The sequence below is a fragment of the Sorex fumeus genome, unplaced genomic scaffold, assembly GCF_029834395.1.
Source record: "Sorex fumeus unplaced genomic scaffold, SorFum_2.1 ptg000038l, whole genome shotgun sequence".
NCBI classification, from domain to species: Eukaryota; Metazoa; Chordata; class Mammalia; order Eulipotyphla; family Soricidae; genus Sorex; species Sorex fumeus.
Genome location: NW_026606095.1, coordinates 5,153,712 through 5,179,974, shown reverse-complemented (window position 1 = coordinate 5,179,974; position 26,263 = coordinate 5,153,712). Strand labels below are relative to the sequence as shown.

The following is a 26,263-nucleotide window of genomic DNA, read 5'->3' as shown; positions in this document are numbered from 1 at the left end:
AATTCAATCTTATTTTAAATCCAAACTGTAATACTTGGTTTTTTTAAAAACAACAACAAATGAAGTGTTTTGATTTTTATTCTGACCTAGCAGCTCTGTCAGTGAAGTTATAACCCTGACTATTTTTTTTTTTTTTGCCATGTAGCAACAGGGATTCTTTCTAAGATCACCTAACACGACTCAGAGCAGAAGGAACCAAGCCTATAATGAGAGAAACTGGTTTGAATATTGGTCCTATCCCTTCTTGTTTATAGGACCTTGGGAGAGTTAGTTAGCTTCATTTTCCTCAAAATAGAAATAATCTGAATTGAAAATCCCTGTGCGTAGTTGCTTTAGGGATTTTGGCAATGATGAGTATGCTCACTATCCAGAAGAGGGAGACTGTGAATAAGTTCATAGCAGTGACGGTGTTTGCCCAGAGACTGACTCAGACTCACTCTGTCGGAAAACAGTTAAGGAGACACGACTCCTTGAGTCTATTGGTCCTGGCTGGCCTTGACTTTGTACCAGTCCACCCTTCACCTTGGATCTCTCAGCATGGCTGTGTGACTTTCTCCCGAGGCACCATGGTGGCAGGTGGTCAGCCTGCTAAGGGAAGGTGAGAGGGAAGAGACAAGGAGCAGAGAGGAAGGGCAGCCGCCTGGAGAGTACTGGATATCGGCAGCACCACCCTCAGTTTCTCTGTGATGGTTGTTTCATCTCATGCCTGTCACTGTGTCACAGAGCCCACAGGGTGTCTTTGATCCTTCTGCTCTGCCTGGCATCAGGTTTATCAGGACTAGAGTGTTAGTACAGCGGGTAGGGCATTTGCCTTGCACATGGCATCCTGGGTTCGATTTCCAGAATCCCATAGGGTCCCCTGAGCACCACCAGGAGTAATTTCTGAGTGCAGAGCCAAGAGTAACCCCTGAGCATTGCCAGGTGTGACCAAAAAATAAAAAAAAAAAATTAAAAAAGAAGAAGGAAAGAAAGAAAAGAAGAGAAAAGAAAGAAAGCATCGGGTTTATTCATCAGGGGCTCCTAAAGTTAAGACATCTCTGCTCAAGTGTTGCTTAGTGGATGCTGTGATACCACCTCTCAGGCTTTTTAACTTTCATATAGTCATTGGTAAGGAGATGTATAATACTTTTGCTATGCTTTTTTTTTTTAACTTTGGTGATTTAAAATCCCTTCAGAATGGAAAATATATCATAATAAGAGCACTTAATGCTCAATGTAGCTATGCTTGAAACTGGGCTAGAGAGATAATATGGAGTGTAAGGTGCTTGCTTGTAAGCTGCTGGCCCACTGATGGATCCCCAGAATCCTAAACACTGCAAGAAGTGATCTTTGAGCACTGCAATTTGCACCCCCTCCCGTGCAAAAAACCACAACAACAATATAAAAGAATGACATGAAATTATTCTTAGTCAAGAGAATCATGTACTGTGAAGGTATGTGATACAGAATTCACATACACTGGAATTTTGGTAAATAATTTCACACTGTGCCTTTGTTATCCAGCCCAGCTAGTAGATATCCCTGCTCTCTCGGGATGGTTCATCTGAAGATGGAGCATCCAAGTACAGTGACCCTAGGAAAACATTTTTCCCTACTAATCAGTCATACCCACTACCATTATCCCTAAGCAATGGGCCATTTTAGTGGCATGAGTGACCACTTATGCAGGATGAACCTAATGATTTACTTAAGTATATACCTAACTGAACTGGAAAGCCGACATCTGGGCATTCATTTATCATCTTTTCTCAGAGCAGGGGGTAGGACTTGAACCACACCCAGCAGTGTTCGGGGCTTATCCCTGGATCTGTGCTCAGGGATCATTCCAGGTGGGCTCAGGGGACCGTGTGGGGTGCTGGGGATCAAACCCAGCCCAGGTGCATGCAAGACAAATGCCCTACCCACTGTACTATCACTCCACCCCCCCTCCTTTGTCATCTTTAGGATTTTGTTCCAGTCCACTAATCTAGTCTCTTTGGTTGTTCCCTTTCCCCCTCTAGTGGATCCTCACCAAGCTGGAAGAAGCCAGAGAACACCCTTCCCCAAACCTCTGATGGAGAACACTGCCCTGAGACCTACAGCACTGAGTCACCACACTGTCCACCTCCACACTTTCTAAACCTCTTTTGGAAATACATAGTGTTAGTACTGACATCAGGTTCTAAAAACAGTTTGTTAGAATCAAGTAAAACACTATGTGATTAAAATGTTTCAACTTTCGGGGCACCCACTTGGTTTTCTAACTTGAATCAAGCTTCTGGTTAAAATTCTCATTATAATTTCTTTTATGAATATTGAATATTTATGGTAGATAATTATATATAATGGTGGAGGAATATCCATTTTTAGCCACCATGTGAAACTATAAATTGAATTTTCCAGGTTCACATTTTAGATTTCCACCATACATACTGCAAACCCCCTGGATGAGGACAAGTAAATGATCAAATCAGGCATTGTCTATGGTATCAGGAGAACTTTAGAGGGGGTTTCTTTAGAAATATGAAGTTCTTTTTACAGATGAATATTTTGGTATTTTTTCTTAATTTTTAAAATAAAAGATATGTTTGGATTGTACTTAAGATGTATAGCATATGAAAAATAATTTTTATATAATACAAATTGAGTACAGTCCTTCAAATCTTATATCCAGAAGGGCTTTTTAAAAATGCAATACACAGCAGGAAAAGTCCCTCTCAGAACTTTGAAGCCTTAGTAAAACTTCCTCTAGCCAAGTTCAGTGGCTCTGCTTATTTTTCCCATGTTATATTTTTAATAGATGGCTTACATTAGAGGAAAGTTCCCAAAGCCTTAACAATACCAATTTTAATCTCTTGATGATAAGGAGTAAACAAAATTGCCGGTGTTTCGGATGCAGTGAGCTATGATCCAAAACAAACAGCCCCTCTGACAAGTAAATGAGCTGATCCAGTAATGTGCCCCCACTGACAATAGATGCAGGTTTCTTGGTTTGCTCTAGTCAAGTGAGAATCACTCTTCTAAACGTGTCGCTCATCAGAGCAAAAATCAACACATAAAAAATACGGTTATGAAATCTTTTTCTTGATTTTTCTTGAAGACCCTTTTACTTCAATATTATTTGACTTTGATGATGAAAGGGGTAAATATCTGATTGTATTTACATGGAGAATATGATGCAGTATTTTGTTATTGAACAATGCAGACTGTTTGCATGTTGTATATGCTGTCAAGTTCTTATATACATTGTTTTTGGAATTGGAGACCATATCGTCAATGGCTGTGAAATTCTCAGGCTTCTCAAACCCTTGCTTTGTTCTAAAAGCTGAAATAAATAGCATGCCAGACTGTAATTGTATTTCTTCCAGATCAAAGCTTGCTACTAAATGCTATTGATTCTCCTTTTCTTCCAAAACATTGTTTATGATCATCAGTTTGCCTCAGAATTGTTCACCATAACCTGAATCAAAAAATATTGTCTCCAGCCATATCCTAAAGCCTTCTTTTCAGGTGACCGTTCATGGTTCAAAGAACTGAACATTTTCTTTGTTGCTGAGCTGCTCCGTCTGCTCATCTGAAGTTCCATCGTGCTTCGCCAAGAACCTCATTCCCTCCTCCAGTTTCCTGACTTCCTTCTCAGAAGAAACCCAAGTCCCTTAATATCCCATGCCCAAGGGGAAAACGTCTAAGAGGCTGAAAGAGCAAGGTTGATCCCCATTATTTCCAAAAAATAAAAATGGGGATATGGGGGGGGGGGGGAGTCAGGATAGAAATTCCTATATGATCTGGAGCCAGCCAGAGAGGTCCTGTATGTAACCATATGCCCAGCTCTGTGCCTTTCCTACCTGTGCCCTCCCCAATTTTCGAGGAAGAAATATCTTTTCTTTTTCCACCAGCAATGTCCCAAATGTCTCTGTTCCTCCTTTCCAGAGAAGAAAAAGACTTGACAATTCCAGGCACAGTAATTGATCAATTCATAATCTAAATAAGGAATATTCTTTCATTAGTCCTTTGATAACATTTTTTGCAGCACACAATTGTGTTTAATCTATGTTCCTCTTCTGTTCTTAATTGCCATACTGTATTTTGTATCTGAAAGCAATCTACTCAAAACAATTCCATGACTTTGCTTTAGAGGGGTTTACTTTCAGCTTGTCTTTAAGCTTTAAGCGTTCAAGCTTTATAGAAGCTCATTTTGGTTTAGTAGTTGCTCAGGAATGAGGTCCTGAATATTGTGTTCTTTCTCTGTTTTTGCAGTTAGCCAAAGTCCCTAGAACAATATATTTTCTGTCTGTGTTTAATATGTTTGAACCCCAAGAAAGATTCTCTTTTGTTTGGTCAGTTCTCATCTAGAAAACTACTAGAAATAACTCTGATTACTTTTGCAAAAAACAGCTTACAATTTCTTCACGTTTACGTGAACCAAAGAGTCTTATGTATTGGGTCCTTCTTCCCTAATGTTAACAATAACTTGGGGCTTTTCCCAGGGTCATCTGAGTCCAGCTGAGTTATTCTGTGGGGCCTAAATAATCCTTGCTAGCTTGGCACTCCTTCCCTCACCTACCCTTTTGCATAATCCAAAATCATTCAGAACCATCCTGTTGCTTCCTAATAAGTTATCCTGTAATGTGTATTCAATCTTAATCACCTCTCTGATTTTTTTTTCTGATAGCAATAGTAACATACATGCACCTAGTTGTCCTTTCAGAAATGCCCTGCAAACTTGTATACTATTGCTGTCTGATTAAAAAGAAAAAGTAGTAAGAGCTACATTGCCTACACCTAAATTATTTGTCATTAGGTGCCACTGAATTATGTTTGGGCCAAGTGAAGCCCACTATTTTAGAAATAGAGAATATTCAATAGGTTGATTTGCCTGTCAGACTGAAAACTTGTCCCAGATACACAAAAAGTGGATGTAACTGTTTGAAATTGGGGGTTACCCCAGCCAATAGGATTGAGAGAAATCTATTTGCGCATAATGGTCTATGCGTTTTCCATTTTCTAGAGATCAGCTGAAATCCTCAAGAACAACTGTGTTTTGAAACTATATTTGAAGAACTTTTTCAAACTGCAGGTCAGAAATGGGCTACGAAATCAGTTTGCCCACTCAAAACAAGCATGTTCCATATGTGGAATAGAAAAGAGGGTAAATGAAGAATAAGAAAAGAGAATAAAAGGAGTTGTTAAGGGACTCAAAAGACAATACAATGCCTTGCACGCAGCTAACGCAGGTTTGATCTCTGGCATCCCATATGGTCCTCCAAGCATTATCCCCCAATAATAATTCCTGAATGCAATGAGTAACCCCTAAACAATACTTAACGCCTGAACAGGTAAGTATTGTGTCCTGAAATACTGCTTCATTTCAAATAGTCTATCAGCTGTGTGTTTTAGGTCATGACCTAAATTGATTGCAAAGCGAAGTTCAAAAAGAAAACACTGAAAGTCACTGCATAGGCGGTAGGCCCCCCGCCCTGCCCCCAGTTATATAGAAATGATCTGGATTCTGTTGAGTCGCATCTTGGGTAAGAAATAGCAGGTGCACAGCACAGGAAGTCCTCGGGTTGTGAGCACTCTGTATTTTTTTAAATAATTTTTATTTTAAATCACCATGAAATGCACAGTTACAACATTGTTCATCAATAAGTTCCAGGCATACAGTGTTCCAATACATATCCCTTCACCAGTGTCCACTTCCCTCCACCAGTGTCCCCCCCCCCCAGTTTCCTTCCTTCCTGCAGCCTGCCTCAGTGTCAGGCAGCCCCCCCCCCCCATTGCCCTGGGATTCCCTGCCCTAACATCCCCTACACCCCTGCCCCAGTGGCAAGCTTCCTATTGAAGATGGGTTCTCCTGTTCTTTGCCTTTGGGGCTCTCTTATTCCTCTACAAAGTTTCTATGTGACACACATATGAGAGAAGTCGTTCTCTGTTTCCCTCTGCCTCAACATACTCAACATACTCTCCAGATCTGTTCGTGTAGCAGCGAATTGCATGACTTTATCTTTTTATGGCTGAATAGTATTCCACTGTGTATATGTGCCAGTTTCCTTATCCAGTCATCTGTTTGTGGGCACTTGGGTTGTTTCCAGTTTTTGACCATTGTGAATAGTGCTGCACTCAGCATAGGTGTGCAGATGTGCTTTGTGCTCTTAAACCCTTGGGAAATTGCTGGACACTTTTATCTTTAGAGTATGAGTCAGGATGGCTCACGTTAGTCTGTAGGTTTTTCTCTTCCAGCGTACACTGTATATTACTAGGACCAGAAGAAGCATTGAAAATTAGAACTTGGGGCTGGAGCTATAGCACATGAGTAGGGTATTTGCCTTGCACGCGGCTGAACCGGGTACAGTTCCCAGCATCCCATATGGTCCCCCGGGCACCGCCAGGGGTAATTCCTGAGTGCAGAGCCAGGAGTAACCCCTGAGCATTGTCGGGTGTGACCCAAAAAGGCAAAAAAAAAAAAAAAGAAAAAAGGAAATTAGAACTTTAGTCAGAACTCCACCCCCACCCCACCTCCATTTCACCCACACCCCCCAATACACACACACACAAAAGAGCCACAGGGTACCACTGAGCTAAATGTTTCTTGATACTTTTGCACTCCTTATATTGAGGACAGAAACTCTGTTTCTCATAAGTTTAATGTTGTTCTATTACCTTACAGTTTTAACATGCAGGTGACAATGGCCATTGAAATTGAGGAACTGGATAACAGGGCACATATTAAAAAGAAAAAGGCAAGTAGTGTTTGGGCAACACCAGCAAGCAGTGACAGGGGCTACTTCTATCTACCCCTGCTCCATACGGCACATTCTGTAGGTCCTGAGACTCATTCTGGAACCCGGAGGTGGTTGGGGGAGGGGGGGCGGGGCACGGGGGGAGCAGGCCACTATCAACTGTTCATTCAGTGCAGTGAAAAATGATTGAATTGCCTCAATTCTCTAGGATTCAGATAAAAATGTAGGTAGCTTTTATTTTTATGCAAGATGCAGCACAACATTTGCTCAATCTGGTTTTCTTCAGTGCTAATCCATGTTACAGCACCTTTGGCCTTTTACTGACCTTAAACGGTGTTATTCATATTCCTGCCCAATTCTTAATATATTTTTAAAATTATACCTTACTAATGATGCTAAACTAATCAAGTTGGCATTAATCACTTAAAATTGCTATGATTCAATACTCTGTATTTTCAAACATTGACCAAGAAAAACCATTAGTGCAGACTTTTTCCTGGTGCTTCTTTCACCATTGGTCTAAAGTAGTCCTTGAATGAATGGATGAGATTAGTCCTTTTTTAACTACTGTGGCATTTCCCCCCAACAAATGAGCATTTTTTTTCTTCAGAGAACTACACAGAAATATAATTCTATGGTTTGAGTTTTTATAAATTTTATAACTATACATAAATATCAATTGGTTTTATAGTTCAATACCCACTATAATCTTGTCTACTTGAAATTTTCTGTCACTGAACACATTTTATTTATCATTACCTTATTAATTTGTTCTTTCTCATGAAATCCTTGTAACGAAACCCTGTAAATGTTGTAATTAAAAAGTCTGATAAATATATGAAGTAGAATATACTGGAAGACTCAAGTTTTCTCTTTATAGCATCATATTACCAGTCTACCATTGGCCACCCCAAAATTCACAGTTTGGAGCTTAAAAACATTCTAAGAGAAGTGTAGATTACATTAAGGTGGTCTCAGTGTTAATTTTATTATACTTCATTTTGTTTTGGGGGTGGTTAATTATTTTATTGATAAATATAATTGTTTATTTCCGTTTTGGGTCACACCCAGAAATGCTCAGGGATTACTTCTGACTCTGCACTCTGGAATTACTCCTGGTGGACTTGGGGGACCATATGGGTGCCAGGGATTGAACCCGGGTCATCTGCATGCAAGACAATTGTCCTATTGGCTGTACTATCTAGTCCCTCAGTGTTAATTTTAGTATTTTAAGTGCTTGGAAATGATCAGACTTATTGTAAGGCCAGATAGATTGTTATAAACTTTTTAAATGACCATCTTTGTATTGTGAAGATGTATTTCACATTTAAAAAAATCCTTGCATTTTTTTCAGGGAATGTGCACTTTGAAAAATACTTTCTTACTGATTTATGTCCTGAAAATAGTGTTTCTCTGTCATGCTTTTTCTTTGATAAGAATCTTGTCAGAAGAGGGTTTTTTGTTTGTTTGTTTTTAAAATGTATTCTGTCTAACTGCAACATTTTCTTCACTTTCCTTATGATGTGAACTCCTATGTTGCAGGCATAAACCTCTGCCTTGGGTTTGTGACTGATAATGAGACGAGTCTAACAGCGAAGTGCTTGAGGTCGGCCTCAGTCTTTTATTTCCTGAAAACTGATGGACCATACTGAGTAATGACTGACTTTTCCCCTTGAACAGAAATTTTGTCTTGCTATTAGAATTAGATTGCTTGGTAAGATAACAAGTTGCCAATTTAAAAATATAGACCTTTTTCAAGTAGCTTAACCCCAATAAAAGTTTCTAAACTTCACTCTGACTCTTATTGTTATGGTATTGTATTATATTGTTATTATACCACTGTTATTGTGTTACCATTATGGTGTAACCATTATGTTATTGTTACTATGTTATTCTTTTTAAATTATTGTGTTATTGCTTGTTTTGTGAGGTGGGTTGGTGGGGATTTGGGGAGGTGATTTTTGTCGGGTTTGCGGGGGTGCGGTGGGGGTAGGGCCACACATGGCAGTGCTTGGGGCTTGCTCCTGGCTCTGTGCTCAGATATCACTCCTGGCAGGGTTCAGGGAACTATATGGGATGCCAGGGAAGTCAAATCCAAGTCCACCTCATACAAGGTAAATTCATTAAATTCATTACCCACTACTATTGCTGTGGTCCCTGTGTTACTAGTTACTAGTTATTATTGTGGTATTGGCCATGAACTGTATTATTGTGTTACTGTTCTTATGTTATTGTATTATTTTTGTGTTATTGTACCATTATGTTGCTGTTTTGTGTTGTTACTGTGTTACTGATTTTTAGTCTGTCCTTAGGTACTGGATAGAACTAGAAAAGTGAGCAATGTGCCTTCTTAAATTCCTCCCTGAATTAGCTTTCAATCAAAGCTGACTTATTCCACCTTAGCATGGTTGTGCCAAATCCTTGGTGGTAACAGTAAATTCTTTTTTTTTTTTAAATTTTATTGAATCACCCTGAGATAGTTACAGGCTTTCATGTTTGGGTGACAATCACACAATGATCAAACACCCATCCCTCCACCAGTGCACATTTCCCACCACCAATATCCCTGGCATAACCCCCTCTCCCTCTGCCTCCATGGCAGACATGATTCCCCATAACCTCTCTCTACTTTGGGCATTATGGTTTGCAATACAGACCCTGAGAGGTTATCATGTTTAGTCCTTTATCTACTTTCTGCACACATCTCCCATCCCGACCGATTCCTCCAGCCATCTTTTTCTTAGCGATCCCTTCTGTATTCTAACTGCCTTCTCCCCTTTGCTCATGAGGCAGGCTTCCAAGCTATGGTGCAGTCTATCAGTCCCGTGTATCTACTATCCTTAGGTGTCAGACTCATGTTATGTTGTTTTACACTCCACAAATGAGTGCAGTCCTTCTGTGTCTGTCCCTCTCTTTCTGACTTATTTCTCTAAGCATGATAATCTCCATGTCTATCCATTTATAAGCAAATTTCATGACTTCATCTCTCCTGACAGCTGCATAGTATTCCATTGTGTAGATGTACCAAAGTTTCTTTAACCAGTCATCTGTTCCAGGGCACTTGGGTTGTTTTCAGATTTTGGCTCTTGTGAACAGTGCTGCAATGAACATGTAGATACAGATGTCATTTCTACTGTGGTTTTTTGCATCCTCGGGATATATTCCCAGAAGTGGTATTGTGGGGTCATATGGACGCTCAATTTCTGGTTTTTGAAGGACTGTCCATATTGTTTTCCGGAAAGGCTGGACTAGTGGGCATTCCCACCAACAGTGAAAGAGTGTCCCATTTTACCCACATCCACTCCAGCACTGGTTGGGTAATAGTAAATTCTTAAGCACCAAAAGTGTATCCCTTAAACTAGTTCATTTCATCAGTAACGAGTGCATTTTACAAATTAGTTTTGTGGGGGCAGAGAGAGTACAGCAGGTAAGATGTTTGTTTGCTTTGTGTGCAGCTGGGTTCAGTCCCCTGGATTCATCCCATACAGTCACCCAAGCTCTGCCAGGAGTGATCCTGAGTGCAAATCCAGGAATAAGGCCTGAGTAGCAACAGGTGTGGCCCAGAAACAAAAATTAGTTTTCTGTGTGCAGAATCAATATTGGCATACATGTGATTGGTTTAGCACTAGTACGGGGGTTAACCTTTCCATGACTTAAGAAAATATTTCTGGGCTCGGAGATGGTTCAGCATTGCATGCTTTGCATAGGAATCCCTGGGTTCTATCTCTGCCACCCAGCACGGTTGGCAGTGCCACCCCAGAATAACCTTAATTTTTTGCCACCTTTTAAAATAAATTATTCAGTAGCGCTCCCACCACTACAAGGAAGACTTTTATGCTTAAAATGTTAAAGACTAGCACTGTAGCACTGTCCTCCCGTTGTTCATCGATTTGCTCGAGCAGGCCCAGTAACATCTCCATCGTGGGATTTGTTGTTACTGTGTTTGGCATATCAAATACGTCACAGGTAGCTTGCCGGGCTCTCCAAGAGGGGCAGAGGAATCAAACTCGGGTCTGCCGTGTGGGCCTCGTGCAAGGCAAACGCCCTACCCACTGTGCTATGGCTCCAGCCAGTTATTGAAACCCAAGCACAAAAATGTGTAAGTCTACAACTGTACCTCATGGTGTTTCACTAATAAAAATTTAAAAAGAAAAGACTAAAAAGTAACAAAAACTTGGGCTAGCACTACAAAGGACTTAAAAGTCCACATTGATTTCCCCTGTGAAGGATTCTCGAGCCCACTTGATAACTTTTAATTTGATAGTAGTTCCTGGCCTTCAATGCATAGTATCCCCAGCTCCATCAGAGTTGTCTAGCTTTTTGTTTGTTTTTAGATAGTTCTTTTTCGTAAATGATGATTTCTTCATTGAAAAACATCCAAATGGGAAATAGAGGGGAAAAATGTTAGGTAAGCATATATGTTAAGCACCATTAATTTAGATTTCCAAATTATACTTTTCTTCTAATTCCAGAGCTTTATATTCATGCAGTGGCGCTAGGAAGCAGTGTATTTGCGACCCCCCCCACCCCCATGCCCATTTTCTTGATAAATCAATGTCACTGTCACTGTCCTCCCGTTGTTCATCGATTTGCTCGAGTGAGCCCAGTAATGTTTCCATTGGAGACTTTTGTTGTTACTGTTTTTTGGCATATCGAATATGTAAACAGCAGAAACATCTGTTAGTCATTTCCTAGCCAATTGAGAATGTGGTAATATGCTCAATGTTAAGAAACCAAGTGTAAGGCTAGTATGTCTAGACCCAGAAATCTCTGCTTGCTGCTCCACCCTTCCGGGTGAGGTCAATCTTCAGCTGCCAACATGGGCACTATTGGAAACCGGAGGCAGATCCCCTCCCGGCTCTCTCTTGGCAGCCTCTGCACACAACCTCCATCGTATTAACTAATGGGCCCTGGCCTTAACCTCCTGAACCTCTGCTTGCTGCTCCATCTTCCCAGGTAAGATCGCCAGCTGACAACGCTCGCCCTGTTTGGAACTGGAGGCAGATCCCCTCCCTCCTAGCTAGGCCCCACTACCCTCCACACCCGACCACCACCATATTAATGGTCCCACACAACAACTGCGCCTCTCCTTCTTGAAAAGTGAAATTAATCTTGGGCTGGAAAACACACACCCTACAAGAAGAAAACAGACTTCTCAAAAGTTTGGACCTAGAAATCTTTTGAAAATACATACGTGCATTCCTCCTCCTTTGTCATCCCCAGGATTGTTGGTTTATTCAAGGCGATGGCCCAGATCCACAGGCTACCGGCTAATGAAACCTGAGAAAGTCATATGAGTTCAGGACATGCACCTGGAGTCCACCTATATTTGTACTGAAATAGTCTGTTACTTGCGGCTTGTGCTTGGAGAAATGATTTGCAGCTAATGAAGCCACCTGGAAGTCCTTCAAATCCAGCCCTTGAACCTCGGTTTCACCTCTTGGTACTGAAATCTGTCATTCACAGCTTGTATAAGAACACTGCCCTGAGCAACAAGATGCCCGCAAATGAAGTCACATAGTAGCTAAAAATCCTAAAAAACCCACTTCTTTTACCTGGATTCCACCTCTCTGTTTTGAAACTTTCGTTTATGGCTTGTACTGACCAATAAGATACCGGCTTGTGAAGCCACCTAGTAGTAACTTTACAAATCCAGTTCTACATGGATTCTACTTTTCTCTGTACCGAAATCCTCAGTAACCATGACTTGTCCAAGCACCATGTCCTGAGCATGCGCTGCCTGCTAATGAAGCCACATGGTACTCCTAAAAATCCAGTCTTTGTATGTGCATATCGTCTGCCTGTGTACTGAAAAATACCATCATATTTGGCTGGTCCAAGAACACGATTCTGAGCAACTGAATGCTAGCTAATGAAGCCATCTGGTATTCATACAAATCCAGTACTTGTGCCTGGACTTGATCTTTTTTGGTAATAATTCTTTGTGTCATTTATGGCTTGTCCAAAACTACTGTCCTGATCATTGCAGATTACATAATGAAGACACCTGGCAGTTCTACAAATCTGGTCCTTGTACCTGGATTCACCTCTGCAGAGAAATCTCCCATACTCATGGCTGTCCAAGTACCTGGGCCTCAGCAACTGGTTACCTGCTTATGAAGCCTCATGACAGTCACTAGATTCTGTTCTTGTACCTCAATTCTAACCATTTTTGTACTTAAAACTAGCATCATATGTGGATGTACTGATGAGGGGATACCAGCTAATCAAGCCCCATGGTAGTCATACAAATTTAGTTTTTGTACCTACATTCTACCTCTGTTTGTATTGAAATAGTCCATCACTTCTGTCTTGTCCAGAAACATGGTCCTGAGTAAAGGGGTAACAGCTATGGAGGCCCCATGACGATTCCAGTATTGTGTATCTGGACTCCCTCTCTTTTTACTGAAATTTTGTACCATTTACACTTGTCCAAGCACATAGTTCTGAGCAATGGGTTACCTGCTACTGAAAACAAATGGTAGGTCTATAATTCTAATTAACACTAGTACCTAGGCCAAACTTTACTTTGTCGTGAAATTATCCATCTCTCATGATTTGTCCTGAGCAACAGGATAACAGCTAATGACATTTCCTCATAGTTTTACAAATTCAATATTCATGACTAGTTCACTTCTCTGTGTACTGAAATCATCTGTAGTTTATGCCTCATCCAAGCACAAGGTCCTGAGTAATCTGTTAATGAAGCCACATGACAGCCATACAAATCCAGCACCTGTTTGTAGAGTCTACCTCTTGTATATACTGATTGCCTCTCATTTACACCTCCTCCAAAAGCTCGGTCCTGAGCATCAAGCTCTCTGATCCCCACGTGTCAGTGCTTCAGATCCAGTACATGTCCCTTGATTCCACATCTCTCTGATCTGAAGTCATTATTAATGATTAATGACTTGTCCTGGCCATTTAATGAAGCAACATTGTTGCTACAGAAATCCATTCCTTCTAGACTGCATTCCACCTCTCTCGATACTGAAATATCTCATTGTGTGTCTTCTCCAGCCACTCAGTCTGGAGCAAAGGGTAATATGCTAGTGAAGTCACATGAAAGGTTGTACAGATCCATAAGTGTACCTGAATTACACCTCTCTCTAATCAAAAATCTTCTGTCTTTTATGGACTGTCCTTATCAACAGGATACCGTTAAGGAAGCCACACAGTAGCTATACAGCACTTGTATCTGGGTTCCACCGTTCTGTACTGAAATCTTTCATGTATGTCTTATCCAAGCACACCATCCTAAACTATGGGACACCAGCTGATGAAGCCACATGGTAGTCCTGCAGATCCATACTTGTGAGTGTATTACATCTACCTTGTGATCAAATCTTCAGTGTTTGTGGACAAGCCACAAATGCTGGAAGACTGGCTCAATGGGTTGCCTGATAATTTAACCCTATAGTAGCTATACAAATTTAGTACTTGTTCCTGGATTCTGCCTATGATTCTTTTGATCTCATTCAAATCCAGTAGATGTACCTGAATTCTACACCTCTTTGTATCAAAGTCTTTATCGTGGCTTATCCTGGCACTTTCCTAAGCAACAGGCTTTGTTTGACATGATAGTCATATGAATTCAGTACTTATCTCTGGATTCCACCTATCTTTGTTTTAACTTTTTCAATTGATTAAAATACTATGATTTACTCTATGATGATATGATACTATATGATATGATACTATAAGATATGATTATGAATCTGATTTATGATTTGGGCTGAAGTGATAGTACAGCGGGTAGGGTGTTTGCCTTGCACACGTCCGACCTGGTTCAATTTCTCTGTCTCTCTCAGAGAGACTGGCAAGCTACCGAGAGTATCCCGCCCACATGGCAGAGCCTGGCAAGCTCCTTGTGGCGTATTCAATATGCCAAAACAGTAACAAGTCTCACAATGGAGACATTACTGGTGCCCACTCAAGCAAATCCATGAACAATGGGAGGATAATGCTACAGTGCTACTATGATTTACAGTACCGTTAATGGCATTTCACACGTTTCCAACAAGATGCTTTCATGTAATTCCAACACCACATCCATCACCAGTGTACCCATCTCCTTTCCCTAAGTTCCCCTTTTTGCCGTTTATTTTTTTAAATTTTATTTTCTCTTTATACTTAACGTAACACTGATTTACAACGTTGTTTGTGATGATTTGTTACAGACATTCAATATATCAACATTAATCCTACTACCATTGCATCTTCCCACTGCCATTATCTCCAGTTTGCTCAACCACTCCCTTAAGCCTACCCCCATAGCAGGCCCTCAATAATTTTACATTGCTTGTTATAATTTGCTAAATGAATAATCAAAAAATGTTCCTGTTGAAGAAAGTGAAGATTGTTTTATCTTACCATTGAGCCATTAAGCCCTGCATAAGAGATTACTAAGATGTTGTTACAGGTTAAGCCTTCTGTGTGTATATTTTGTTAATCAATATTTGTTGCCTTCTGAATACATCTATCCAATCTGGTGTGCTCCTCCTGGTTCTACCAGTGTTGTAGAGTTTGAGATGTGTCACATGCACGGGCACATGCTCCAGGGAGTCCAAAATTTTTAATGAGGTGATACAACTGGTGTTAACTTCCTAACTGGGTGTGGCATTGATGTGTTTGTGTGTGTGTGTGTGTGTGTGTGTGTGTGTGTGTGTGGTGACTGCTGGGGCTTCCTGAAGTATAGGAAGGTGGGGGGAGGTAGCCTATCCTTGACTGCGAAAGCCTAGGGAATTCAGACACAAATCCCGCATACCTGAGTTTTTCTACAGATTAATTTCTGGATGAGGTTCGTCCTGAGCAGTGGAGTCCAGGCAGGAACATGGCAGCTGTTGTGGGGTGTGGAGGCTTTCGGATACCAAGGCTCTGTTTGAGCATGCACTAGACTTACCGGCCCGCTGCCCATCTCTGGAGTGCCCCAGGTGACTCAGCCTTGTACAGGGTCCGGAATAAAGAATCTCTGCAACTTATTGATCTCTTTCAAGATTTATTTATGAGTCTCTGAATCATAAGGCCCCCTTTTTGATCCCATCCCTCACTGTGACTCAAACTCAGTTCTGTGGATCAATTCTCTCATTTTGTTGCCCTTTTGCTATCTTGCTGTGTATCTTTACGTCCTTCAATAATGGCTTGTTCTAGCATAGGGTCCTGAGCAACAGACAAATGAAGTCACAGGGTAGCAAGTTGGTTTTTGCATATTTTTTGCATATTTTTTAAGTATTGTTGATAATTATGAGGCTCAAGTTCTTCCGTGTATTTTGGCAGTGTTATTTAATATGATCTCTGGTATTTAGAGAAAAAAAAACTGTGGCCTATGGAGTCACAATGTCCTAACCCTTGCTTGTGACCAGCAGTGGGGTTGGGGGTGGCAGGGTGGAGAGTGTGTTCTTGTGATCATGAAGATAAGTTGATTTTCTTTTTTGTTTGTTTTTGACCACACCTAGTGGTGTTCATGGCTTATTCCTGGCTCTGCACTCGGATCACTCCTGGCAAGTCCTAGAGACCACATGGGGTGCCAGGAATTGAGCCCAGCTCAGTCTGTGCAGGGCAAGCACCCTGCCTGCTGTACTATCGCTCCTAGCGATAACTATAATGTCTAGCAAATTGGTGTTTTCATGATCTTTACCCTTCCTTGAGGAAAATTTTCTTCCTTGGTTGTCACGTTATGATGTTTCTGACAAACATTACTTACTCAGAGGTATCGTCCCTGTGCTAAAAACACCACCAGTGGTAAATGTACTGTTGAAACATCGTATGACTGAAACCCAGTCATGAACAATTTTATAACTGTGTATCTCATGGTGACTCAATATAATTAAGAAAAAAACCCACACCCTACATGCCTAGAAAAGAGATGAAGTATGATCCTTTTTCTCCCGTGTATGGTGCATACAAGAAGTGCATTCATGGGCTATGGTGATGTAAGATATCTCCCGACAGATGAGGAAGTCTATCTTACCCCTTGGCCACAACCTGCAGTCTGCCATTCCCACTTTCAAAAGTATTTTCAGAAAGAATTCCTAGCACCTATGTGGCCTGAGGCCGACAGACTCTCTGTGCCCCAGTGTCCAGGGAAAGGGACCTTCCTGGTAGCCCTTCCCCAGAGTACTGGAGCAGCTGGGCTAGAACTGTCTTCAGACCCTGTGGGTAAGACCCAACTGCAGAGCAGAGATCTGTCCTCCAGCTCTCTCCTACATGTTCGCCCCATGCCATAGGGACTCTACCCCCTTCACTGAATGACACTAACGGGTCATTTCTGATAGTGCTCAATGCCCTGTATCCCAGTTGCTCTTGTGCTGTCCCCTCGTCATTTCCTTGTCATGCAATAATCTGTACAGAGATGGCCTATGCCTTAGGACCTTGGAGAATGTAGTTTGCAGCTCTGGAAATACTCTCTGCACAGGGGTAGATTTGATTCTATATAAGAGGCTGTTCCATTCTAAGAAAATGGCCTTTTCCCACTGAGAGTGAAAATGAAGTCACACCCACCTCCCTCTTCATCTACTGTAGTTATCTCCACCCAGGGTGTGTAGAAGAACACAGAGTGGCAAGAGCAGCATAAAGCACTGCCGTGCAGACAGAGACTTGCAGCCCGTGGCCACCGCCTCCACTCTTGGCAATTCTTGGATTGAGTTTTGAGAAGTGACTGTGTTTTGAGAAGAAAGCAATCAGCATGGCTTGCCAGAAGGAAACAAAAAACCACAGGCTTCACGCACAGGAAGTTCCCTGGCTGCTGGCCGGGACCCAGCTCCTCCTTCAGTACCTGGCAGATTATCAGGAGAAAATATCTGGTTAGGAGCTGTGACTTGGTGACGCTCACCAAATATGTTGAGACACTGAAGAAACTAAAGTGTCCTTCATAGTAAATGTGGAGAGCTCAGAAGACAGCGACACTGGAGAACTGTGTGGTTCTCAGTGTCCTGCAGCTGGCCCCACTTCCCGTGGAAGCCTCGGGGAGGGTGGCCCCTTAGCTGTTCTTTTTGGGCCCAAGCTCCCAATATCAGCCCAGCAAGATGCTGATGGACACAAGGTGAGGCGCAGGGGTGCCCTGTCACTCCCTGAGACCTCTCTCAACTGTTTTCAGAAGATGCGGGGATAGACTTGGATATCTCCACATCTGTCAATTAGGCAAAAAGATATTTTGGAGCCGCTAAACTTAAAGAACCAGCAGGCAAGGGGAAAGCTTTGAAAGCCAAACAAGTTACCCTTTCATAAAAGATATATACAACGTAAGAAACATCTTCACTTGCATGTGGAAAGAAAGGATGACTGTAGACAACTCTGAAGGTTGAAAGTTACCTTTTCATTAGACCTGCACATTGATAAATGCCCACTTTTAATGCTGCCTCCCCAATCTCTCAGGATGACTATAAGTCCCAAGAAACTTGTTTGTGGAATAGGTAACAACATTATGTATAAATAAACTTAGTCTGTTTACTATTTTTTTTTGCCAACCTCCTACAACTGGCATTTCACTTCCTCCCTCATTCATGCCTTTTTAATTTAACCAAAGATGGTATTTAAGGCGACTGACTGGACCACGTTCAAAGTATCTCCCATGTATACAGGAGGAATACATGGCATGTGAATTGCTTTTCTTTCCTGTTTATCTGTATTCTGTAGGGGGGAGATGAGAAATTTCTTTTTGCATTTTCCCATTTTTATTGTCTTTGTTGCTGCTGTGGTGTCCAGGCATTACACCCACACACACTCCCCCCCCCCCCCCCACACACACACACAGAGTTGTACCTGCACACTTGGCCTCCATGCTGGGCCAGCTCACTCTTGCATGCTGGGATTCCTGCTCCAGAATCTCCACACACCCAGCTGAGCATGTGAGGAGCTGGGGCCCCTATGTGATGCGAGACCCTGGGACAGCAGGACCTAGGACTAACCAGCCTGTAGGGTGCTGCCAGAACTGAACTCGGGCCCTCGTGCCTCTCCCCACCAGGAACTTCCTCTTTCATTTCTGATTCTGTCTATTCAACTTTCTAACTTATGAAGGTATTTTTTAAACCAGCTTTTTTTTAAAAAAAAAACTGGCTTTTTATTTTGTTCTTTATGTTTATGTTGAAATCAGAAGAACTATACTTGGATTATCACGTTTCACTCAAATGTGAGAAAGAATCCGAAGTTCTGACCTCCGTCGATGATCAAGAATCAGGGACGTTGTCTCATTTGCCAAGGGTCAAAAATCAGATGGGCTGGACATGTAATGAGATTTGGAGACGACCACTGGACTAGAGCCGTTACCGGGACATCAAAAGACTGCGTGGCCACCCACCTACCAGATGGTCAGACTTCTTCATCAAGATCCTGAATGATCGGTTTGAGACTCTTCGTGTTCCTAGAATGAACAGCCCCCATTGGGCTACACTAGCAGGCGACAGGGACAAATGGAAACATTACTGGCACCCACTTGAGCAAATCAACGATTAACGGGAAGTCAAGTGATCAAGTGATCAAGTGATCAAGTTTCTGTTGGTGCATGAGCCATTGGAGCAGCTACCTCCCAGTGGTGGCCCAGGAACATTATATAAAGTTTCTGAATCATTGATTATCAAAACTGTGACCTCTAAGAAACACAACAAAATCCAGTGCTAAGGGCGAATGGTGTATTCTCAGCCTCCACTGAAAGCTCAGACACGTGTGGTTCAAACAGCAAATCTGTGATTGGACCAGAATTTTGGTGGAAGTTAAACAATTTGGAGATTTAGACAATCCACAGGTGACGGGAACTGGAACTGAAATATGTATATGTTTGTGTACTTGGATGTGTTACTAATACACGTCAGTGAAATACTACCTGCTTATCTTCAGTCCATTTGCCTATTGTTTTTAACCTGTTTCAATGGTGATCAAATTGTGACAATGAGATGTTACAGTCATTAATTTGGCATAGAAAATAAACACAAAAACAACATTTTTTTAAAAAAAAATCCTGGGTGGCATGTTAAAAGCATACTTCAGCATGAAGACAGAAATAATTTATAGGTGTCTAATTTAGAAAATAAAAAAGCGTGAAACCCATTAACATTTTTAAAGAAAATCACTCAAATTAATCTGAGAGGCTTCAAGGCATGATCTATAAATTAACAGGCCCCCCCAGTACATAAGTTTTAGTGGCTATTATTAAACACACACTAATTTTTAAAAAGTAAATCACAATTCCTTTTGGGGAGAGAGCCAGATACAGTAGTGCTCAGGGATGACGCCTTGCTCTGCACTCAGAGGTCACTCCTGGTGGTGCTCAGAGAACCTGATGGGGTGCCGGGGATCAAACCCAGGTTGGCTACTTGGAAAGCAAGTGCCCTACCTTCTGTACTACCTCTCTGTCCCCTGCAATGACTATTCAAAGCTGTCTAAAATAGTGAATTCAGAAACGACAAACTCTTGCAGAAGGGGGGAAAAATGAAAGCGATGTGGGGATAAAGACTTTGGAACATTTTGCTGAATTCAAATATCCCACAGACTTCACAGCCATCTGGGACCCGGTTAGGCCCCTGGGATGAGCTCGGGGCTGCCCCGAAGGCTTTGCTGTGTGAAGCACCAAGGAGGAGAAGAGCCTTTGCAGTCCTGCCCAGGGAGGCAAGATGTGCGCAGTGGCCTTCAGACCAGGTTGAACTCCCTCAGGTTCAGCTGCAGAATCGTGTCTTTCACAGCAGCAAACACAAAGCGGATGTTCTCGGTGTCCGTGGCACATGTGAAGTGGGAGTAGATGACCTTCTCCTTGTCAGGGTTTTGGTCCTGGTACAGCTTCAGTATAAAATCTCTAGCAGCTTTGACATCCCGCTTCGGGCCTAGGTACAGTGCAATGAGAGGAAGAGAGAAAGACATGTCACTGCAAGGTTCTCCCCCAGATCACTCTCTAGCTCGTCTCTGGAACCTGGCTTTGATCTAGCTCATTTTCTAGAACACAGTTTAAACTGGGACATTGACTTTGTCATTGTTTCTCATGACCGTAAAGGAATTCATTGAAAGCGTCCAAGAGGATCTAAATATTGTTTGATGAATTGTGAAACAGTGGTGCAATTCTAATTAAAAATAGTGGTTCTCATGTTTGCCACTCAATGCCTCTTTTGCAGACCACAACACCCAAAAGGAGAGAGAGAACACAAGGAATTGCCCTGCCACAGAGGTAGGGTGGGATGGGGGCGATGGGGGTGGGAGGGATATTATCCATGGTGGTGGAAAATGGGCACTGGTGGAGGGATGGGTATGTGATCATTGTATAATCGAAACCCAAGCACAAAAATTTGTAAGTCTACAACTGTACCTCATGGTGTTTCACTAATAATAATAATAATAATAAAATAGTGGTTCTCATCTGAACCACTTTTAGAGAAGTGGTGATCCTTATCCATTCAGGCAGAAGTGGACCAGGTGAGGGAAAGGCTATGGGAGCTTCATGGGGCACCCTGGTCCGATTTTAAAGCTTGGGAACCCTGTACTATGAGGCAAATGTACTTAACAGAATGTGTTAAGACACTTCTCTAAGTACCAGTGCCAAACTTAAAGCAGGGCTGGAGACATACTACAGTGGGTAGGGCAACTGTTTTTACGTGTGGCCAACCCAGGTTCCATCACAGACACCCCATGTGGTTCCCTGAGCCTCACCAAGAGCGATCTCTGAGCACCGCCAGGTGTGTTCCCCCAAAGAAAAAGCAGACTTACTCCTGCACCAGAAAACAGCAACCAGTGTATACATCCTGCTAGCTTGAGCGGGCAACATATAGAACAAGAATGGGACTGGATAGTACAGAGGGCAGGGCACTTGCCTTGCATGCAACCAATCTGGGTTTGATTCCCAAGCACTACCAGGAATAAGCCCTGAGCACTGCTGAGTGTGCCCTCCCTCCCCCAGTGAAAGTGGGAGAGGGCAAGTGATGTGTGCACAGCAGAAGTCCTTTCCAGGCTTGACTCCTGGTGTCCCATGGGCCCCTGACTTTACTTAATACAGCCCAGGAGGCCCCCAGCACCCTGGGCTGACATCTGATACCACAGGCCCTTAGCATGAACTGAGGCTGAGAATCGCCAGCAGGACCTCCTGGTCACCCCTTGGAGCACACACCATCCCCACACTGGAGTGTGGCAGGGCTGAGCCTGGGTCTGGTACTGAGAACCCAGGAGAGCTGGAGGCCAGTTCTGGGCCAGCCGAGTCCAGTGTCCGCCCACGGCAGCTGGGTGGGGCGGGGGTGAGCGTGACGGAGGGGGGCAAACAGGAGTGCCAGGGTCCCCGCCACCCAAAGCAAGAAGAGGGGGCTGGTGGGCAGCGGCAGAGCAGGTGGGAACGTGTGACCCCGGGGACCTGGTCACTCACCTGTGTACTCTGGGAAGTAGCTGATCAGATGGGAGTACATGATCTTCTCCTCCAGCAGGTCCTTCTTGTTTAAAAACAAAATCACAGACGAGTTCAGGAACCAGGGGTAGGTGATGATTGTTTTAAACAGGGCTTTGCTCTCTTCCATGCGGTTCTAGGTGACGAGCACAGGACAGTGGGTGAGCCCGCGGGCATCAGCTGCCCCCTAGCCTGCCCTTCTGGCCTCTCCCAGGCTCTGTAATTGGGGTGCAAGTGGGGTCCCCAGAGAGTGTTCCCCGCTTCTATATTCTCATCTGCCCCTCTCACTGCCCCCCACCTCTTCTCACCCCAGTGAACCCCAAACCGACACAGGAAAAGCAAAAAGGGGCTCTTGTTCATCCAGGGCCCCTGGGTGGTATAAGCAGCCCGCCCCCGCCCCCCCACCCCGTGGCTGGCTGCGAGGGGCTGAGCCTGGAACAGAGCAAGGTTGGTTCTTCCTGAGGCCAGGCACTCAGAGGCACCGGGCTCCCGCGCCTCACTGGGGGCAAAGGGGTATCCCGCAGCGGAAACTCCGCCCGGGCTCCAGACTATACAACAGTGGCAGCTGGAGCAGACGCCTGCTCAGGTACATGACACAGGGGCCTGCCACGTGGGGAAGGAGGGGGGGTGCTGAGAGCAGGCCAGTGATTCTGTCCCTGTGATTCCCACACCTGCACTCCTGGCCCACGTCAGAAACATGGGGCTTGGGGCTCGGGAATGCTCCCACTTAATTCTTCTGCTTCATTAAGACTTATAATGGAGCTAAGTGAAATGAGTCAGAAAAAGAGGGACATGGGGTGGGAGCAATAGCACAGGGGGTAGGGAGTTTGCTTTGCACGCGGCTGACCTGGGTTCGATCCCCGGCATCCCATATGGTCCCCCAACCACCACCAGGAGGAATTCCTGAGTGCAGAGCCAGGAATAACCCCTGAGCATCGCTGGGTGTGACCCAAAAAGCAAAGAGAGAGAGAGAGAGAGAGAGACAGACAGACAGACAGACAGACAGACAGACAGACAGACAGACAGACATAGAATGACTGCACTCATTTGTGGAATATAAAATAGCATAATATGAGACTGACACCCAAGGACAGTAGAGACAAGGGCCAGGGATATTGCTCCATGGTTGGAAGCCTGCTTCATGAACGGGGGGAGAAGGCAGCTAGAATAGAGAAAGGACCACTAGGTCAATGATGGAGGGATTGCTTGGGTTGGGAGATGTGTGCTGAAAGTAGATAAAGGACTAAGCGTGATAGCCTCTCAGTATCTATATTACAGACCATAATGCCCCAAAGTAGAGAGACAGTATGAAGGAAATTGTCTGCCATAGAGGCAGGGGAGGGTCAGGATGTGTATGGGGGAGAAGGGATACTGGGGACATTGGTGATGGAAAATGTGCATTGGTGGAGGGATAGGTGTTCGATCATTGTATGACTGAAACTCAAACATGAAAGCTTTGTAACTCTATCTCACAGTGATTCAATTAAAAAAAACTTATGATGGAGGGGCTTGAGAGATAGAAGAGTGAGTAGGGCCCTTGGTCCCCCCAGCACCACCAGGAGTAACTCCTGAGTACAGAGCGAAGAGTAACCCCTGAGCATCCCCAGGTGTGGCCCAAAAGAAGAGCAATAACAACAAAACAAACTTAATTTGGGAGCCAGAGAGACAGTACAGCAGGTAAGGTGCTTGCCTTGCATGTAGCAGACCCAGGTTTGATCCCAGCACCCCTATGAGCCCACCAGGTGTGATCCCTGAGCATTGAGCCAGGAGAAAGCCCTTAGCACCAGCAGGTGTGGCCCCAAATCAACAACAAAACTTATCACGATCATGTGAGTAGTGATCTCCAATGAGTACTATTGGTGAGAACAAGCCTTCCAGAACCTCACACATGAGGGGGCCGCACATGACTTCCAGCCAGGGTAAAGGCACCCCTGAACCCGCGCACTGTGTGGCCATAAGAGGGGGACGGTGTCTGGTGTCCCTGCACACTGCGCTGAGGTGCTGACCCAAAAGGACCTCTACCTCATCCCACAAGGAAGTGATCCCAGGAATCAACCCAGAGTGAAGGGTCCTGCTGATGGTTGGATAGCCTTGGTGCTCATGGGTGGGCACGATAGGTGGTAGCCAAAACACACAGGCTAGTGCCGGGGAGGGCATGAGGTGCCTGGAACCCAGACCAGGGTATCATGAGTGCTGGGCATGAGCTCTACCACTTCTTTTTTTAAAAAATACTTTAAAAATATTTTTTTTACTGAATCTTCATGAGATACAGGTACAAAGCTTTCATTATTGAGTTTCAGACATAAAACCAAACACCCTTCCTCCACCAGTGTACCTTTTCCACCACCAATGTCCTCAGTATCCCTCCCGCCACCCCCATCCAACCCCACCCCCTGCCTCTATGGCAGACAATTTTCATCTTTCTCTCCTTTTGGGAATTATAGTTTGCAATACAGATACTGAGAGGCCATCATGTTTGGTCCTTTGTCTACTTTCAGCACACGTCTCCCAACCCAAGCAAACCCTCCAACCATCATTGATTTAGTGAACCCTTCACTATCCCAGCTACCTTCTCCCTCAGCTCATAAGGCAGGCTTCCAACCATGGAGCAATATTCCTGGCCCTTGTCTCTACTGTCTTTGGGTGCTCTACCACATCTCCTTGTTTTCTGGTCTCTAGACACGTTTGCTTCTTTTATTCTTAAATGTTTACTTTTCAGCTTTTACTTTTGGTTTTTGGCCACACTCCAGTGGTGTTCAGGGCTTACTCCTGACTGTGCTCTATCACTCTTAGAGGGACTTGGAGGACCAAATACAGTTCATGGGATGGAGCCTGGGTCAGCTGCATGCAAGGCAATTTCCCTACCCACTGTACTATCTCTCTTGCCCTCCTTTGCTTGCTTAAGAAAAATTCTAAATTTGGAAGAGCTGACTGACAGTCAAATATCTATTCTTTTCACAATGACACTAATGAATGAACTTAGCCTCTGCTAATGTGATTGTGCATGTCAGAGAAAAGTCAACTCCCAAGAGGTATAAGATACCACTGGGTCATAGCCAGCCTAATTGTGGATAGAGTTATGGCTGTTGGTTTTGCTTTGTTTAGGGACCATACCAAGTGGTGCTCAAGACTTAGTTTTGGCTCTGTGTTCAGGGATCACTCCTGGTGGGCTGGGAAGCCAATGAGATGCTGTGGACCGATGCCATCAGCACCTTACAAGACAAGTGTCCTCTCTGCTGTTCTATCACTCCAAACCCTGAATAGATTTCTTAGCTGATTTACTTTCATGTCAGAAAACAAAAGTAAAAAATTGTTTTCAGATGTTGGTGGGGCAGTTTGGACCATTCCCAGCTATGCCCAGGCCTTACTCTTGGCTCTGTGCTCAAGAGGGCCATATGTAATACTAGGGACCAAACCCACGTAGGCCATGGGCAAGGCAAATTCATGACCCATTACACTATTTCTCTGGGTCCTGAAATATATTTATTTAATAAAGCAGGAGGTCTAATGAGAGATCAGGGGAAAAATACTAGGAAGACATTTATATTTTCCTGCAGAAAATACCCCCTCCCCCCAACCTTAGCTAAAGGTGACTGACGTGGTTCTCTCCACTTTTCACCTCCAGTCTAGTCCAGATAATGGAACGTGGCCCTGTAGCATGGACTCAACCCTTTAGAGGACACTGAGCTCCCGTCTGGGGTGAGTGAGTCCCAGTTTCCCTCAGCAAACGCCTACCCACTTCCTCGATGCAGTCCCAAGATGGGTCCTGACATCTGGACCCGGTTCCAGGAAGCCCTGTGGGGACTGTAATGTAAGAATTACTGGGCTGAGACAGTTGGGAAGCTTGTTCTCAAATAAGCAGATTAGAGATAGCCTGGCTCCATTGTATAAATTAGGAAAAATGAAATTACGAAATTTGTTTATACACGAATGGACTTGGAGAGTATTATGCTGAGTGAAATGAATCAGAGGGAGAGGGACAGACATAAAATGATTGCAGTCATTTTCAGGATATAAAACAAAACCAGAGTATGTGAATAATACCCAAAGATAGTAAAAACAAGGGCCAGGAAGTAGGAAGGGTCTATGGTAGGAAGCTTGTTACAAAAAGGGAGGAGGATGCAGCCAGGACAGAGAAGGAACCACTGTGACAGTGATAGGGGGAAATGATCACCCTGGACAAAAAATGAGTACT

At 43.5% G+C, this 26,263-nt stretch overlaps 2 protein-coding genes across 2 annotated transcripts in view; one reads left to right on the top strand and one right to left on the bottom strand.

Annotated features, from left to right (window-relative positions):
- The window catches only part of VPS13A (vacuolar protein sorting 13 homolog A), a 210,696-nt gene extending 207,364 nt beyond the window's left edge, over positions 1-3,332 (top strand). The window contains exon 72 of the mRNA XM_056118801.1: positions 2,001-3,332. Coding sequence (XP_055974776.1) covers positions 2,001-2,054 — 54 coding nt within the window. The 3' untranslated portion in view covers positions 2,055-3,332. The remainder of the gene's footprint in view (positions 1-2,000) is intronic.
- Positions 3,333-20,311: 16,979 nt separating this feature from the next.
- The window catches only part of GNA14 (G protein subunit alpha 14), a 238,974-nt gene continuing 233,022 nt past the window's right edge, over positions 20,312-26,263 (bottom strand). Inside the window, exons 6-7 of the mRNA XM_056118802.1 lie at positions 22,051-22,204; positions 20,312-20,530 (exon numbers count right to left, since the gene is read on the bottom strand). Coding sequence (XP_055974777.1) covers positions 20,340-20,530; positions 22,051-22,204 — 345 coding nt within the window. The 3' untranslated portion in view covers positions 20,312-20,339. The remainder of the gene's footprint in view (positions 20,531-22,050; positions 22,205-26,263) is intronic.